Here is a 17,842-nt window from a genome sequence, read left to right on the forward strand (position 1 = left end):
ACAAGCCTGTGAAAGTGTGACCATTAAAATGCTGGATAAATAAAACACGTGATGAGTATCCCACAAAGCAACACAATCAGAGGTTACACTGAAGAGTCATCTGACGAAAACCCCTTTACTAAAGTCCCAGAACTCAGGAAAATGTACGTGCATGGATTTTCAAATGATTTTAATATTAATATGAATGAAAATGCCATTTATTGCATGAATTTATTTCTAGGACATTCATTACAAAAGCCATAATTTCATGTCAAATCTTTCTGCAGGATTGATTCTATGGATAAAAGATGTTTCCTTGACTTTATTTGTAATTAAATGCCTATTAAGGAGCGGCCAAACCCTTTTCTATGTATATAATCCACAAATCTATTTCAATATGAAATGTAAAGTCTCGTTTTAATCCTATTTGTTTTTTTTTTAGAACTTTATTGCACTAATAGGGAACATCCAAACAGTGCAAACAAACATATAGCAACTTTAACACAGTACTCACAAATAATACATTCATATAATCTTAAACATTATGACAGGTACTTATAACGTTTGTAACTATAACAAATACAAATAAGAAAAACTTTTTTTTTAAAGGGAATAGTATAATTAAAAAAAATACAAAAGAGACCAGGGAAGCAGAGGGTGTCATTATTCTTTTGGATAAGTTCTTTAAACATCTCGACAGTTCTGTTGGTTTTTTGTGTGTTTTAATCTTAATTCAGCAGGAAAAGAAACACACTGACGTCACACAGCCCCACTCGCCCAGCAAACATTTCCCGCGAAAATGGCTGGAAGTGGTCACGAGACGGATGACGGGGGAGCGGAAACAGGCGGGCTTTAACAGTTCTCGCCTCCCATTGGTCAAGATGGCACGCTGCGTCGTCCCGAGCGCCTCGGCGTCGTCTGTGATTGGTCGCTGTCCCTGCATCGACTCGCCCCCCCCCCCCCGCAGCAGCTCGCTGGGCTCTCCTGCGCCAGCGGTGGAGGCGGAGGAGGAGGCGGTGTGTCACCGAGGCTTCTGCCGGAGAGAGCCACCCGGAGTCAGGGCGAACAGTCTCAACCTCTACTGGCATCGCGGCGGGGGCTTGTGGGGGGTTGCCCCGGCGAGTTGTTGTTTTTTTTTTCCTCCCCCCCCCACCTTCCAGTTCCACGCGACAACTCTCCGCGGCTGGATCCCGCTGCCTCTCCGTGTCACCACCGCCCGTCCCTCCTCATGTCGGATTTCAAGCTCGGGATCGTGCGGCTCGGCCGTGTGGCCGGGAAGGTGAGCTGGATCTCAGGGCTGCCATGTGCGGCCGGGGGAGGGCCCGCGGGGAGCACAAAAGGCGCCGTGGAAAGCGGACCGGCGGCGGTTAGTCGTTGCCGATGTTCGGCGGCTTGTGGAGCCGCGGCCGGAGCGGCGGGACTTCAGCGCGGCCGTTTTCGCCGCGTTTTGAGCGGATTAGAGAAGCCGGCCGTGTCGAGCCAGACTCCGGCTAACGCCAGCTAGCATGTAGCGGTTAGCCGCTGGTTAGCAATTAACGTTAAAATTCAGCCACTAACGGCTAAACACGCAGGTTTATTTTACCAGCGCTGCTGTTTATGATAAAATTAGTCGGTTTCATCTAAAATTGCAGGACTGTTGTTTTCGGTTGAGGTGGTGGCGGCAGCGTGCTGGACGATTTATTGGGATTACATGGAGAAGTGTCGGCTAATGAGGAAGCCATTGCTCCATCAACCGAGTCTTTTGTGCAACAAAGCGCCGGCAGTATCTCGATTTTTAAAAAGAAGTTGCTTGATTTCCCGTCCACCGGCTGTTGACGGGCGTGTGGTCAAACCGTGTGGGCCGGCCCCGGGAGCGCTGCTCCGGTGTGGTGTCACCGGGCGGCTCGCCCTCAGAATAACCGGTGCAGACAGCTCCCGGGTCGGGCTGTGACCAAACCCCTGCCCGGTGACGGAGCTCACAGTCACACACACACACACACACACACACACATACACACACATACACACACATACACACTTCCCGGGGAGAACTGCGTCTCTCCGGGAAGATCCCCCCCCGACACTCAATGGTCGGTGTGAGCCGTCACGTTGCACGTTTCGACCTTTAGGTATGTGGACTCCCCGTGTCTCTGCGGAGCCTCGGTGTTGGTATGTTGACACGTGTATCTGCAAGTCCCACCTCCGGACACACGGCTCCGGTAGCTGCTGCATGCTTAAAAACCTGGGTTCACTCCCTAAACGTCATCACAAATCCTCTCTTTGGCGTTTATATCCTTCCTAGAAAGGGGGGGGGGGGGGGGGATCCAGCTCTGTTTAGGTGTGTTGCAGCCATCACGTGCAGGGTGAATTCCCACCAGGAGTCTGTACACATCCCCTCCGAAGCTTATCAACTGACCCCTTTTGGCCTGAGCAAGCGTGCATGCTGCTTTTTAACTCTGCTGGTAAAATGGGCACTAATATGCACTCCAGCAAGGATCAGGCGGAGGTTTGTTTGTTGTCGAGTATTTTTGCTCTGGACCTTGTTTGCTTGAGCCCAAATTTGGGAGACAGTAGGTACTGGCCGTTTATAGAGACATGCATGGATGTATTATTGGTTTATTGCTGTAATCTTGTGGCACTTGGGCAGATTGGTGGATTTGCACTCATTGACCTTTTTGGAGTCATCTAAGGCTACTTTCACTCTGCAGGTCTTGATGCACAACTCCCGAGTTCTTTGTGCGATCGTTCACACTACATTTAAAATGTGACCTTCATCAAGCTGCAGCACAAACGTTTTCTGAACCCCAGGGTGACCCGCAACGCTCAGACGAAGGCGTGACGTCACGGCGAGCACCACGGTTTACAGAAGTGGATATAGATGGAGAGTCATTGGCGCAAAACCTTGCTATTCTTCCAAAGATTCATCCTGTCGTCTGCGTCGACGGGCTCCCATACCCAGCGCGGTTTTCAGCCGTCTGAAACGAAAGATCGGACTGTGGGAGAATCGTTTGTAAAATGCGTGGCCGCGGCTCAAGTTGGTCCGGCTTTGCGTAGTAAATCTGGTTGGATTTTCCTGCGGTGTGAAAGTAGCCCATGGTCATGTTTACACATAGCACAGTATGTTTCCCCCCTCTACGTTTTTCTATGACACAAACCTTTATGTGGCCCTGTAACGAGAAGCATGAAGCCCTGCTGGCCAATCAGAGTCCTGGGGAAAAAAACACAAGAACAAATGGTGTGAATCACTTCCTGTTCCTTCAGCGATAACAAGCCGAGGGTTGTTTGTGAGGATCTATAATGAAGTGGCGCTCCTCTTAAAGTAAAATACAAGAAACTGACTGGGAGTCGTGTCACAAGTACAGGGACATATTGACACTGTTTTTAAACACAGTTTGTACATGATGCTGATGATGCTTCTGCCTGATACTGTCTCCTCCTGTGTGTCTACATGCAAACAGAAAGACTGGGTTTTTCCAGAGCTCCACTTTGGCTGGAGATTTTAGATATAATTGTTGACTTGTGGCTTTGTTTACGTGTTCATCAACGACCCAAATTCTCGCCATTTCCGTTGTGTGAGCAGAGCCGAAAACATCTCGGATAGCAAGTTTATAAGTGTACAATGATGACAGTTGACTAGATGGTTGGCTTATATCTGGACGTGTTGATCTGACTTCGATTTCAGTCTAGCAAATATGATTACTTGTGCTTTTACTCACCAGTGACTCCTTCAAGATGTCACGTAAATGTAAAGAGAACAGTAATGACACCAGTTTTTTAATTTATATGCAAATGGCGGTGGGCATGTACGAGCTCCTCGGCCAAATATTCTTGGCGTCTACCACTTTTTGTATAAATAATGCTGAACAACACCTTCATGCTTCCCTCAGTAGGGGAAGTCTACAAGCAGTTCAATTAAATCCAAAAGGTTATAATCAGTTAAACATGTGTCACGTCATGTGTCTTTCTCTGCAATGAATTCACAAAAGAGATAAATCTCCCTGTAAAATAGCCTCATATCATTTCTCATCATCATTATCATGTTTCATTTTGTTCCGCAGCACCAGGATAGGCTGGAAAATAACTTGTTTTTATGCCGACACCTTGTTTTTGACTTGCTTTATATCAGTGGGTGTGACATGAGGATGTTTGACGGAGCATCGTTTGTAATCAGAGAAGAGATTCCTGAAGTACGAGTGTGAAAAGGGGAAATCGTGTAAAAGAGACGCATGCAAATGTTTGACTGGTCTACACATGACGAATACTCATTCAGCCTCAGTACATCTAATCGGCGGTTAGAAGGCAAACTTCTAAAGTCAGATGAAACAATAGTGTTGAACTGATGTCTTTAAAGGCTCCCAGTCTCTCGTTGGCTCTCCGGCTCCTCTGGGTTCAGTGTGAAGTTTTCTTCATTGAACAGTTTTAATGAAGTCGTTTTCACACTGACCCGGAATCCCACTAATCCCAAACCCCCCGCGAGGCCTGCAGGCCGCCGTGTTTATAATTAATCGGGAACATGGCGGCCGATCTACTACCTGATGGGGTCGGTATCGGGTCAGCATGAGATCGGAAGCTGAGGTTCTAAATGTTGATCTGCTTCAGTCATCAATGTTTCCTTATATTGTTAATAGAAACGTGGGCGTAAACGAGAGGTAAATTGCGTTGAGAGAAAAAACTCTTTTGGGTTTTTATTTGGTGGAAATGGCTCCCAAGGTGGAACTTTATGAAAACACTCAGTCTCAGTGGAAATGACGGAAAAGCCGCGACTGCGCACCGTAGTAAGTAGCTCTTCTGCACATGTGCGAGAAGATAAACTCTAACAACAACGGCTTCCGGAGTGTCATGACTCCCAGATAATATTACAAAAACAACAAGCAGCATGCTAACGACGTGGTTTTCAAAAGGTTTCTGCAAAGAAAATCCAAAAATTATGGGTTTTCACTGGAGATGTTACACGACAAGGTATCGAGTGAAAACTCATCAATTCAGCAGCTTCACTTCAGAAAAGTTTAACGTTTATACGGCAACATTTTGAAAACAAATCTGTTTACACAGAAATGCTAAAACCAATGTATCTTTCCTGGACGGCCACTAGTTAGTGCTGCTGTTAGTTTTTATAATGAAACCACACATGCAGCAGAGAACACAGACATTCTAGTCAATCCGAGTGCTCGTTGGCTCCGACTAGTGGCGGGTTGGTGCGTGACAGTTAACCTGACAGGGACGTAACCGTGACTTTGCTGGAGCAGCGGTTTAATCTAGTATTTGAGATGTCGCCTCTAAGCGAAGCATCCTCTCTCGTTTCAGACAAAATACACACTGATCGACGAGCAGGACATACCGCTGGTGGAGAACTACGCCTTCGAGGTAATTATTCCCTCTGTGGATCCCATCACAAATTCTGTTTTGCCTGTTTGAGGTTCGGTGCAGTGAAATGTTGTGTTCTGCAGGCGCGCATGGAGGTGGACGCCGACGGAAACGGAGCCAAGATCTTTGCGTATGCGTTCGACATTGGGAAAGGCCGCTGGGCTGGACGGCCTCTGCATGAGTTGCTCTGGTGAGTCGCTCAGCTGTGGCAGCGGGGGGGTGGGGGTGGGGGGGGATACACCGATCAGCCATAACAATGTGACCGACCTGTCTCATGTCTCTTCTTAACAAAACTATCTGGTCCGGTGGATCAGACCGCTCCTCTCAATTCGTTTTGTGCACCATGACCCAGTTTGGGGAAAATAACAGGTGCCGTGATAAATCAGTGGGATTTACTCCACCTGTAGTTGCTTCAACGGCTGATCCATTGTGATGAGGAATGGAAGATGTTGTGCATCAGTCAGTAAAAGTAGAGATCCACTAGACCAGGGGTTCTCAATCCTGGTCCTGGAGGGCCGGTGTCCTGCATGTCTTAGATTTCTCCCAGCTGCAACACACCTGAAAGCAATCGGGCCTCGTTACTTGGCTTTTTTACAAGCTAGATGATGACATCATCATCAGATGGAGGTGTGCTGAAGCTGGGAGAGCTAGAACATGCAGGACACCGGCCCTCCAGGACCAGGATTGAGAACCCCTGGTTCCCCCACAATCCCAAAATATATACACATCTGATGATGATCAATAAATTATAGCTTATGAAAGTATAGTTCTACAAAAAAATAAATATAATCAATTTAAGTCGACCATTATTATAGACAAAAAATATTATTATTGGTGACAAAAGACCTCTGGCCGAGGTGGCTTAAAAGAGAGAGCATTTAAAAAGATAAAAGGGGAAGAATGTTATTAAAAATGGAAGAAACAATTCTATTGAAGTGGGTTTTTAAAAGAATCAAAAGAAAAAAGGAGTCACTGATCTAGTTATCTAATATAGAAGACTATATATATATATATATATATATATATATATATATATATATATCCCACACATATAGAATATTCACACATGTATTTACCACATATATACACGCGCAGTATGCTTTAAGTACTCTTGGTTCTGACTCTGATCTGCTGTCATCACGCAGGGAGAAGCACCGAGGAGGCATCGCGCCCAGCTTTCAGGTGATCCACATCAACTCTGTGACCGTGGACAACCGACTAGACAACCTGCGGCTGGTGCCGGTGGGCTGGAGCCCCAAACCCGAGGAAATATCCAGCAAGCAGAGGTGAGACGGCCAGAGCTCAGCCATCTGACCAGCTTTCACTTTCTGGAGCTTCTTTCAGTTGGTATTTAAAAGTTTATCTCTAAAGCCTATCCTGTGTAAGCTGTGGTTTCCAGTTCCCAATGTATTGGACGCAATCATTTTTTCCCATAGTTAAAACATGAATATCAATAGTGAAGCTTTAAATCAATCTTTCCATTTAATCTATCAAGCTTTTATTATCTCGATTTTAATTTATGAAATTATTCTAAGAGGATGTGATAACTGAAGAAATTACACACATTTAAGTTTTTAATGATAAATGATTTTGGAGTTTATCTTGAAAGAAGAAGAAAAAATTGTTTATTTGTGGCCGTTGTGACAAAATGGCCGTTATATTTCGAGCACTCATACAAGAACCCGTTAATGTCTCTGACCCCACCCCCACTCCTAAACTATCACAAGTCGTTGTCGTCTATTAGTTTGTACACAAGAATCCAAATACAGAATTTCTTCTTGACCCTCTCTTCCCGTCCGTCCTCCAGAGAGCAGTCTCTGTACTGGCTGGCCATCCAGCAGGTACCGGCCGACCCGGTGGAGGAGCAGTACCTGGAGCTGAGCCGCACGCGCTACTACAACGCTAACGGGGAGCTGGTGGAGGAGGAGGAGTGCTCCTGCACCTACTACGAGTGTCACTACCCCCCCTGCTCACTCATCGAGAGGAGGGTACGTAGCACTTCTCTTGTTTTCTCTGCAGAGGTTTTTTATTTACTCTGAAATGGCAGAACCGCTGAAAAAGATGTAGTTTTTATGTTGGGCCACTAGTGGGTGCTGTTTGGATGGTGTTTGTAATGAAGCCACACAGGCAGAGGACGATATGCTGTAAACATTAACAAGTGGTGCATGACGGGTCACCTCGCCGTGGTTTAATCCAGTGGTTTAGATTGAACCGCCCCGGAATCTCAGCCAGCTGTTTGTGTGCCGCGAGCTAAAGCCACCTTCTCTCTCTCTCCCTCTCCCTCTCTCTCTCTCTCGTTCTCTCTCATCCCTCTCTCCGGCCTTCTGCAGCTGCGGGAGTTCAACATCTGCGGCCGCTGCCAGGTGGCGCGTTACTGCGGCTCGCAGTGCCAGCAGCGGGATTGGCCCGCCCACAAGAAGCAGTGCCGCGAGCGCAAGCGGGTGTTGGCCCTGGAGTCGGAGCCCGAACGATGATCTGCCCTCCGCCGACGAAAGACGAAGAGGAGGAGGAGGAGGGCGAATGGGGGAGACAGGGTGATCATTAGACTTGTGGGGGGGGGAGGGGTGGGGGTTTTACTTCCTGACGGAGGACAATGATGGGCTGATTGATGGAGTTCAGGATGGAGGAGGATGGAGAAAGACTTCTGCCACTTCCCAGAACTGGTAAACCTCCACAGCTTTGCTCTTTGTGTTTGTTTGGGGGGGGGGGGGGGGGGGGGGGGTCTTTTTGTTTTTCCATTTTTCATTTTTTTTGGTCTTTATTTTTCTTGAGGACGGAGATCCTCGAGCTCTACCTGCTGCTATGGTTTTGTATGTGGGGGAGGGGCGGGGGGCGGAGGGGGGGTTTGGGCATCGATCAAACAGCACGCAGTACCCGCCGTTACACCGGTACACTCAAACAGGACATGGACCTTTTCACTGTAACGCTCCCTCTCTGACCTCTGACCTCGCTGCTGCGTTCACGGTCGCCCCCGCCACCCCCACCCCCACCCCCCCACGCAGCCAACACACACCGGATGAGTTTCACTGATTGAGTCACACCATCAGTATTGAGTGTGTGTGAGTGTGTGTGTGTGTGTGTGTGTGTGTGAATGTGTACGTGCTGCCAATGTGTACTAAAGGACGCTGAAACAGTAAATGTACGTCTTCGCTCTTTGTAAAGGGGCCATATTACCACGTTTTAAATGTCATATTTAATCATAAATTGGTGGTTTGAAAAACAATATTTTCACTGTTCTTCAATAAACCTGCTGCCAAATGAAGGCTTAGTTTTCTTCTTCACCCTTTAGAATCGGTCCCGAGACAATAAATCACTTTTTGTTCTTTAATCGCCTTCGTTTTGACAGAATCTGGTTCCAGTACCGACCCGATTCTTTACTTTCTCTGTTTGCAGGTGCATCTAAAAGAAATGGGATTATTGAGGCAAAGCAAGTTAAATTCCACAGTAACATGTAAACTAACACGTTTACTGGGACGCTTGTGGCCTCTTGTATATAAAACTGATTTAATTTGTCGTTGCTGAGATGAATTAAAAAAAATATTCAATTATTTGTGCATAAAAACTAAAATATGGAAGGAAATTTTTTTTTAGATGCTCTTGTAATCCAAACACCTGCTTTGTTGTTTAATTTCTGGATTAATTACAATTTCAAGCGTTTGCATGGTCCCAGCTGTCCGGTTTGGAGATTAAATGAAGCGTTGATGTTTTGGTTTTTTCATGACAGATTTGCAGGTACATCTAAAACAAAATCTGAACATCATTAAAAAGTTGTTTTCTCATTTACTTCTGCACATGTTGCAAAAACAAAAGTATAAAACTGTTAATATGGCCTCATGTATTTTTATTTTGATTGATTGGGAATTTAAATTATCAGGAATAAAACAAACACAGCCTTAAAGTGTGTCTTTAAAATCTAAATGAAAAATACAACTATTACTAATTAAACCTTTTCCATCGTTTCCTGGTTCAGGTTTTTAGATGTACTTGTAAAAAGAAACACTTTTTGTTTTTTAATGGTCTTTATTTGTGGATTCATCCCAGTTTCAAGCATCTGTGCTGTCAAATGGAATTCAGAAAGGCTCGATTGTTTCTACCTTCATTCAGACTTACACGTTTTTAAAAAAAGGGAAAACGTCACATCTTGTGAAATATTCTAACTTTATAAAGAATAAACCCCAAAAGGATTGAAATACTTCAATTTATATGTATTCAATTCAACAGAAATGGGGGGAAAATCTCATTTGTTTTACCAATTTTTGGGTTTATTGGAGAATTAATTCCTATTTCAAACATCAGAACTCTCCAGTTCTGACTCGAAGCCTAAATGTATTTGTTTCTATACTCTTGTACAAGTGCATCTCAAAAATGGTTCTTGTTTTCTGTACACTAATAGCTTCATGTTTTATTAATGGAATCTGGTTAAATCAATCTAATGAATGAGATGCTGTTTGTTTTATTTATAAGCTGAAATGTGCTGAAAACCTTTTCAAACCCATTATTGACAAAATGCTGAGTTTTTTCCCCACTTTTTCTTGAGGATTTAATCTGAAATCGACACTAATGAAACCAAACCGGGCTTGAACTTGTTTTAAATTTGTGTGTTAAATTGAATTAAAGAGGTAAAAAGGGAACTTTTTCTCATTTTCTGAGATGCACCTGTAAACTAAACTCTGATCAGAAGACTGGATCACTAAAGGAAAAAAAAGAAGTGACGTTAAACTGTGTGTAGCTCAGCACTCCAGCCGGTTCAAATCCCTCCACTGATGCTTTTTAACCTGTGTGTGTGTGTGTGTGTGTGTGTGTGTGTGTGTGTGTGTGTGTGTGTGTGTGTGTGTGTGTGTGTGTGTGTGTGTGTGTGTGTGTGTGTGTGTGTGTGTGTGTGTGTGTGTGTGTGTGTGTGTGTGTGTGTGTGTGTGTGTGTGTGTGTGTGTGTGTGTGTGTGTGTGTGTGTGTGTGTGTGTGTGTGTGTGTGTGTGTGTGTGTGTGTGTGTTGGTCGGGGACGGGCTCAGTTTTCATGCGTGGGGTTGTTTTTTTGAAGAAATTCTCTCAATGGAGTTCTATTTATTTAAATTGTGAATTTTTTTTTTTCGTCCTGGTGATATTTGAAGGCAAACACTCAGCGGCCATTTTGGGACCTTGTACTTTTTTTTTTTTTTTTTCTTTTAAATTAATATTTTAAAGGAGGAGTAAATATTTAATCGCTTGTTACTTGATTTCTTTTCTGATCCTGAGTGATTGAATGAGTGAATCTTCCTCTGAACAACTACAAATCTTCCACATGAGCGACTCGGGGTGTAAAAACTTGAATCCCTCGCCTTCTTTCTTCTTTCTTTTTTTTTTTTTTTTGTTTTGTTCTCCTGTCCGAGTCACCCGGATCTATCTGCCTTCCTTCGTAATATTACCCACAATGCACACCTGCTTTCATGTGTCCAGCATGTATTTTCCACACGTGTACATGCGACGTGCTGATTGTTTGTTTTTATTTTTTCTTTGTGTGTGAACGGGTTTCCAACACTGCACTAGAACTTTGGCTCCCATGTTGTTTAGCGTTTACTTGTGATAGATGGGTTGAAGGGGTCGGGGGTGAGTGTGTGTGTGTGTGTGTGTGTGTGTGTGTGTGTGAATGCGTGTGTGTGTGAGAGTTGGACATGAGTGTACAGATTGTGTCTGACATCTTGTTTTCTTTTTGTAAGAATATAAGCATTAATCACCTAGAAATAAAGAGCTACAATATGTGAATGGAAGTCCAGTTTGTGGGGATGAACTGACAAAGTTGCTTTTCCAATGTAAAATGAGAATAAATTAAAAAAAAAGAAAAAATCTTTTTGGAGTCGAATCTCTGTCAAGTCAAGTGGCTTCCATGTGGGGGGGGGGGGGGGGTCAGGGGGTTGCCTTATCCCAACGGAATGTTTTATCATCTTAAACATCACATTTCTATGATGGAAATACATTAAACTGTAAAATCAGTTGCAGTCTGTGTATAAAGACCTGACGAGAGTTAAAATAGTGCTTTAAGATGTAAACTTCTTTGTTGTGGAGCAAAATGTCTCTATTTTCACAAAACCAAACGATTATGACCAAAATTGACTACAATCTCAACATAAAGCCAATTTGAATGAGATTTTCTGGTAAAATGTCCAAAATTGTCCTAAAATTGTTGCATTGCTGGTGTTTTCTCCCCCTGACAGCGCGGCTTTCTGGATAATGTTGGTTTACTGGCTTTTAATTTCAGTTTTTTAGTCTTTAGCCTGACACTTATCTATAACCTGTCAACTTCAGATTCTTGGTTTAATGATGAACATTAATATAATTAATTTAGCCTGTGGTGGTTCAGAGTATACCTGATGAAAATGAACATTTTTGTCACAAAAGCCAAACAATTATGACTGAAAATGACGACAATCTCAACAAAAAGACAATTTTGATTAAACCTTCTTTGTGCAAAATACAGTGAAACGTAAAAAAAAACAGCTCGGCTCTCACTGTTGCGTTGCTACATTTAAGAAATTTGTTTTCAAAAATTTAAGTTTTCTTTAAAAATGTAAACATTTTCTTGTTAGTTTGGGCGGATTGGAGCCTCGTGCTCATGGTTTTATCCCAGGGCCTCATTCTCATTACGGTTTTTAAAAATTAAATCTCCATTTTTCAAATCAAAATCAAATTAAAGAGCTGCTTCTTCACTATTCAGAGAAATATGAAAGCCTGTGCAGAATGAATAACACATTTCCAGTCTTCTGTCATTTAGGGTCACACATATCGACTGTTCAGTCCTGAATTATCCTCAACAGGCTGTTTGACTGAGTGAGAAACAAAAAGCCTGAGCCTAACCTGGACTCGAACCGACGACCTTCTACGTAAACAAATTGCAGGAATGGATGGAGGAAATCCACTTTTTCTCTGGGAGAGATGACTTGAACGCTGCTCCCCCCCCCTCATTCATTTGAATGAGCAGTGTCTTTTCACACTGACATATGAAGCAAAGAGAAAACCGACATCAGATTTAGTTACTAAACCTCCCCTCTTCTCTGTGCACCATCGATTGGAAACACATGACGGAGAAAAGCTGTAAAACTCGTCACCACTGTCACCACTCAGAGTTTCATCTCCGTCCCTTCTTCTCGGTGTAACCAGCAGCTGATGTCCCGCCGCTCCGCCGTCCGTCTGCGAGGAAACTTCATCCCGACTCTTGTTACTTTCCATCTCAGCGGTGGCTGGATTCTCTCCATCTGCGTCGTCTTCCTCTCCTCCTCGGCGGCCCCTCGGGGGTCAGAGGTCAGAGGTGAGGAGAAACGACACAAGGCTGCAGCCAGTCACACGAGAAAGAGAAAAAACTAGTTTGAACAGTGGAGTGACGCCTCAGAAATGAATGCAAACTCCTGCGTTTGTTGCTTAAAAATGTGTTAATTTGTCTCTCATTGATCCAACAAACACCATCAGTTAGAAACAGCAAAGACTAGTGACAAACATGGAGACTGGACTGTGCTACTGCTAGAATTTAATTATATTTAATTTAATTAAATTTAATTAAAATTTAATTAAATCGAATTTTATTTAATTTAATTTAATTTAATTTAATTTAATTTAATTTAATTTAATTTAATTTTATTTTATTTTATTTTATTTTTTTATTTTTTTATTTTATTTTACACATGTTGATGTTTTTCTTTATACTTGTTTGTTTCTTTTGTCTCTTCTCTTTTACATGTTCGAAATAGAAATTCATTCATTCATTAATTCATTCATTCATTCATTCATTCATTCATTCATTCATTCATTCATTCATTCATTCATTCATTCATTCATCCATTCATCCATTCATCCATTCATCCATTCATCCATTCAAACAAGAAAGACGTCCCTCTATAAGTGGCGTTACCTCGAGCCTCTGAACTGTCTGCTGGTAGTTTAGTCCAGATGTTTTGTTATTAATGCTTCATGTAAAGAGTAGAAAGAGTTTTTTCTCAATAGAATCCTCTCTTCGTGTTTGATCAGGTTGAGTTCAGTTGTGTTTTACATATTTTTCATCTTCTTCTCCAGTGTTTATTTTAACCTGCGGTACGTGCAGTACCGCTCTCCAGCCATTGGGTGTCGCTGGTGGTTTACACAGCCCCGCACCGTCTCTTCTTCCTCTTCTTCGTGGGTTTCGTTTCATAACAGCAGCAGCAGCAGCGGCAGCAGTGTTTGTGTACTTCCACAGAATGACTTCATTTAACTTCTATTTTTAACACAAAACCTTCACATTTATTCCAACATGGTTAATATCGGACTCACTAAAGTGGACGACGCGCTGGCAGCGAAACATCCGGTGAGTTTTATTATTATTCCTCTTTATTTATCGGAGGACGAGTTTGACTTTGAGGAAGCTGCTGCACACGAACACACACATTTACAGTTCAGTCACACACACACACACACACACACACACACACACACACACACACACACACACACACACACACACACACACACACACACACACAGATGAAGTGTAAACTGATTTATTTCCCGTCTTTTAATCGCCTCCCAGGGTTTGCAGAGTTACGCCGCCTGTCAGTCTCACGCCTTCATGAAAGGAACTGGAACCTTCATTCTAGGTAACCCTGTGATTTTACCCACTGATGACGTCACTAGAACTCCACATAAACATGCCTGGTTATGAAGTTTGTGTATTTCACTGCCTCTATTTACTTATTTCTTTTTGGTTTGTAGGTATGAATTTGAACAACTTTTAGCAAAAAGCATGAACCTGGATACTATGAAATCTTCAGGGATGATATGTCATCATCCAAGGACCAATTGATTAGATATTGAGACGTTAAGAGTGATCAGTTTCTGGATGAATCCCTAAAAACTGCTTAAAAAAAAGTCCCATACAAAGCGGATGAGAGAGGCACCTCATGGAGGAGATCAGCGGCTGTTGCCATGGAGACGTGGCTTTCGCAAAAACTAATCCCTCGAATTGCATGAAATATTCTGGGATGATTTGTCTTCGTCCAAAGATGGTCCCATTAAATAGTGAGAGCGATCGGGTCAAAGGTCAAGGTCTCTGTCACAGAAAGGTCACAAACTTATTTTTGTCACAACGCGGTGAGTTTGAATCCGATTTTTGTAGAACCAACACCAAAATGTTGAGTTTTAATTCCCCGTCCTCTGACATACCACATGAAGCAGTGACGTCATTACCCTGGTTCGTGGTTGGGGTCAAAGGTCAGGGGGGGTCAATCAGAAATTGTAAAACGTGTTTATATCGGTGTGAAACAGTGATGACGTGAAGGACAGAAGATGGAGGGAGTGGTGTGGTGGATCAAATAAAATAAGATTAGTTTTTTCTTAGCTTATTGAAAAAAACACATTGAATACGAACAGGAAGGCTTTTATTTTGAACCTGACCTCTTGACCTAATATTCAAAATACACATAGTCAGTCAAGTACTATATAAATACTACCTAGCTCAGCCTTTAGTAGAGCGTGTAAGTAAACGAACGTAGTGGAGTTTATCCCAACAGTGGTTACAAGTTTTATACACATTTTCCTCAAATGTCATCACAGTAGGAGGTATAAAGAAATACAAGTGGAAAAATAGAGGCGATGCAAGTCTTTTCTCTTTAACAGATTTTTAGTTTTGAATAGAACAGCAACAGAATTTCATCAGTTTTGGTGAATAAAATGAAGAGATTTTTATCAAATCCCACCACAGGAGGGCGCTGTAGTCACCCAACACGATCACACTGAGCTGTAGAACAAGAGTAACATGTGTTACTAATACAATAACTATAGAAGTTTCTCTACAAACAGAGAGGAAGTGAAGTATTTTACGCAGTAAAATAAGTCAAATTTATGGTTTAATGTAAATCCTGAGCAGATAAAAAAGTTTTAAAGCCTGATTCTGTACTTCTATAATCTACAAGTTTACCTCAAGTGTTTTGTGTTTTCACAGCTTTGATAGAATAAATTTTGATTTGACTTTTAAGATGTTCAGTTTGTGTACTTGTGGCTTCTCAGAGCCCGTTGTGTTTAAACTTGGTTATAATACAAACCTTTGAGTCTCTTGATACAGTAAATTTTACTGTTGTAAATGCAGTTTGTTGAGTTTAGCAGCTTTCCTACGAAGCAGCCGTGGTTTTAGTGCTGCGCTGTACCATCCAGGACAGATTATGGTGGATTTCATACAACCTGTGTAGATGTAACGTCTGTTCAAGAGGTAATAATTAACAATATAATCATGTACCGGTACACAGTAGTTGTTCATGCTCATGAATATCAATATTATCTGCTCATCTGGACACATCAGCTCGTTTCATTTCTTTTGTGTAGATATGTATGTGTTCATTCACCTTTCCATGTATCTGGTGTGTATATTCATCTATATCTTGGTTTGTTTGTTTGTGATGCACATAAGAAAACATGTTTCACTTTAAAGCTTCTATCTAAATAAACACTGAAAAAAAAAAAACTTAAAATCTTTGCTGACATGAGAACAAAACTTCTGTTAAAGATCCATTTTTCAGATTTGAACAGATTAGAGGAGCAGCTCTCACCGGGCAGCCAAACAACCTTTTGCACGAGTCTCTGAAATATTTTAAATCAGTTTTAAACAAAAAGGTAAAGTATTCCAATAATAGAAATGTGAGTTTCTATCTCGGTCCATGACGATGATATTAAACTGTTTTCACAGGTGCTGCAAGTCTTTTCGCCTTTCAGAAAGCTCTACAGAAGAAACTCCCGTATCCTCTGCAGTGGAATTTACTCATTTCAATAGGTAGGCGGTGGAACAGACTTTAATTTCATTTTCTATAACAGCTTTTATAAAAACCAGGATTGAATCCAGCTGCAGCCTCCAGTGCTTCACTGTTTCCACATTTTCTTAATCCCACTGATATGCTTGCAAATGTATTAAAAATCTGATATCGCTGCGTAACACTGCACACTTTAATGTGTTTTAAAAATATATATATATTTTAAAGACATAAAATGAGTATTTACTCTCAGGTACAGAAGTCACATGCTCTCTGTTGCCCCTCAGTCGCCTCCTCGGTGAGCAGTTACGCCGTGACTCGCTGGGAAACGCAGAAGTGCACCGATCTTTGGATGCTGCTAGAGACGGGAAAGGTACCGGAGAGATCGCCCCCAGCAGGTGAGGACATGTTACTGCAGATCCTCTGAAATTCTGTGGCAAAAGTCGTTTTTTTTTTTATGTCAGATTGAGTGTTGGGATTAAGGTGGAAATAATGAAGCACATTATCAATAGCAGTCATTGGATTTAATTTACCTGCTTAAAATATCAATATATAACCGATGAAATATAAAAGTAAATGAAATTTACACTTGGTAAAATGTGATTTAAAAAGCAGGATTTGTTTCTCAGTTATCAGCGACAAAACTGCAGAATAAAACATTTGAATGTTTTTTTCAGGAGTAGTGGAGCAGTATTATTAACAATTTTGAAGATGGTTGTTAAATTAGTACATACGATTAAATTGTCAAAACAGAGTATTTTGTATCTGCTAAGAGTGTCACAGTGACGGTAACGTTGATTGGAATTGTGTGCGTACTATTTGATATCTAGTGAAATTACGTACTTCAAAGTACTAAAGAATTACAGGAGTGCGAATATCTGTAATCTGTAATCCCCTGAAGTCTCTTCTTTCCATATTTCTCTTTCAGTTCCTCCACCAGAAGAAGCAAAAAGTCCCAGCAAGACAAAATATGGAGACGTGATGGACTAACTTTAATTACGCTTTTATATTTCATTTGTTTATCAGGAAGAGAGAATAAATTTAATTTCACTCCTTGTGCAGCTATTGGTTTCCATAACGGCGTTAGCGTGTTTATAAGGAGTCAAATGTTAAGCTCGTGATCCGGTATCATCATCATCATCATCATCATGTGTTGGTTTGCCATGCAAGAGAATCAATGCTGCAATGCCAAAATCATCCGCTTGGGGTCGCTGTGGGGCTCATGCAGCGCGCAGACCTGCAGAATGAAGATTTTATTTAGTCGTTTAGAAGTAAAACTGGACAGTTTTCACGGATATTATTAAAAAGTCCTCTTTAAGACGTGTGCCTTGGACTACCTGGAGACAGTTATTGTGGAACAATAAACAATATTATGTGTATTTAAACTGTATTTACCTTCATTTAGTTGCTATTTTCAGCAGAAAACAAATTAAAGATATTAACTAAGTCCAATTGAATTTACCTCAGATCCATTAAAAACCTTGAAATGACTTCACTGATAACTTGGGGAAATACATTTAAAAACAAAGCATAACGAAGGGTATCCTCTCTTCTCCTTATACAAACCTCATGCTGGTCGTACTTCAGACCAAAAGGAAACGAGAATCAAACAATGTCGCATGTAAAGTAATGACTCCTCCTGCTTGGTTGTATTTAGTCCATAGCTCTGTTTTTTTTTTTTTTGTTTTAGAACAAACAACCAAGAAAAAAAGAAAAACAACAACAAAACAACAACAAAGCCCCGCCCCCAAAATCACAGAACGCTCCAGTAAACATGCTTTTA

The 17,842-nt window shown here is 42.0% G+C and overlaps 2 protein-coding genes across 2 annotated transcripts; both read left to right on the forward strand.

Annotated features, from left to right (window-relative positions):
* The first annotated feature begins 973 nt into the window (after positions 1-973).
* On the forward strand, positions 974-9,440 carry zmynd19 (zinc finger, MYND-type containing 19). Its single transcript, XM_080477346.1, has 6 exons — positions 974-1,258; positions 5,263-5,322; positions 5,406-5,512; positions 6,468-6,608; positions 7,130-7,310; positions 7,653-9,440. The coding sequence occupies exons 1-6, from the start codon at positions 1,208-1,210 to the stop codon at positions 7,794-7,796; spliced, it is 684 nt and encodes a 227-aa protein (XP_080333472.1). The 5' UTR covers positions 974-1,207; the 3' UTR covers positions 7,797-9,440.
* A 4,013-nt stretch (positions 9,441-13,453) lies between these two features.
* On the forward strand, positions 13,454-17,550 carry tmem141 (transmembrane protein 141). The gene is made up of 5 exons (XM_080476436.1): positions 13,454-13,628; positions 13,851-13,917; positions 15,999-16,082; positions 16,347-16,457; positions 16,988-17,550. The coding sequence occupies exons 1-5, from the start codon at positions 13,575-13,577 to the stop codon at positions 17,047-17,049; spliced, it is 378 nt and encodes a 125-aa protein (XP_080332562.1). The 5' UTR covers positions 13,454-13,574; the 3' UTR covers positions 17,050-17,550.
* The last annotated feature ends 292 nt before the right edge of the window (positions 17,551-17,842 follow it).

This window comes from Lipophrys pholis, assembly GCF_963383615.2.
Source record: "Lipophrys pholis genome assembly, chromosome: 12".
In the NCBI taxonomy this organism is placed as follows: domain Eukaryota; kingdom Metazoa; phylum Chordata; class Actinopteri; order Blenniiformes; family Blenniidae; genus Lipophrys; species Lipophrys pholis.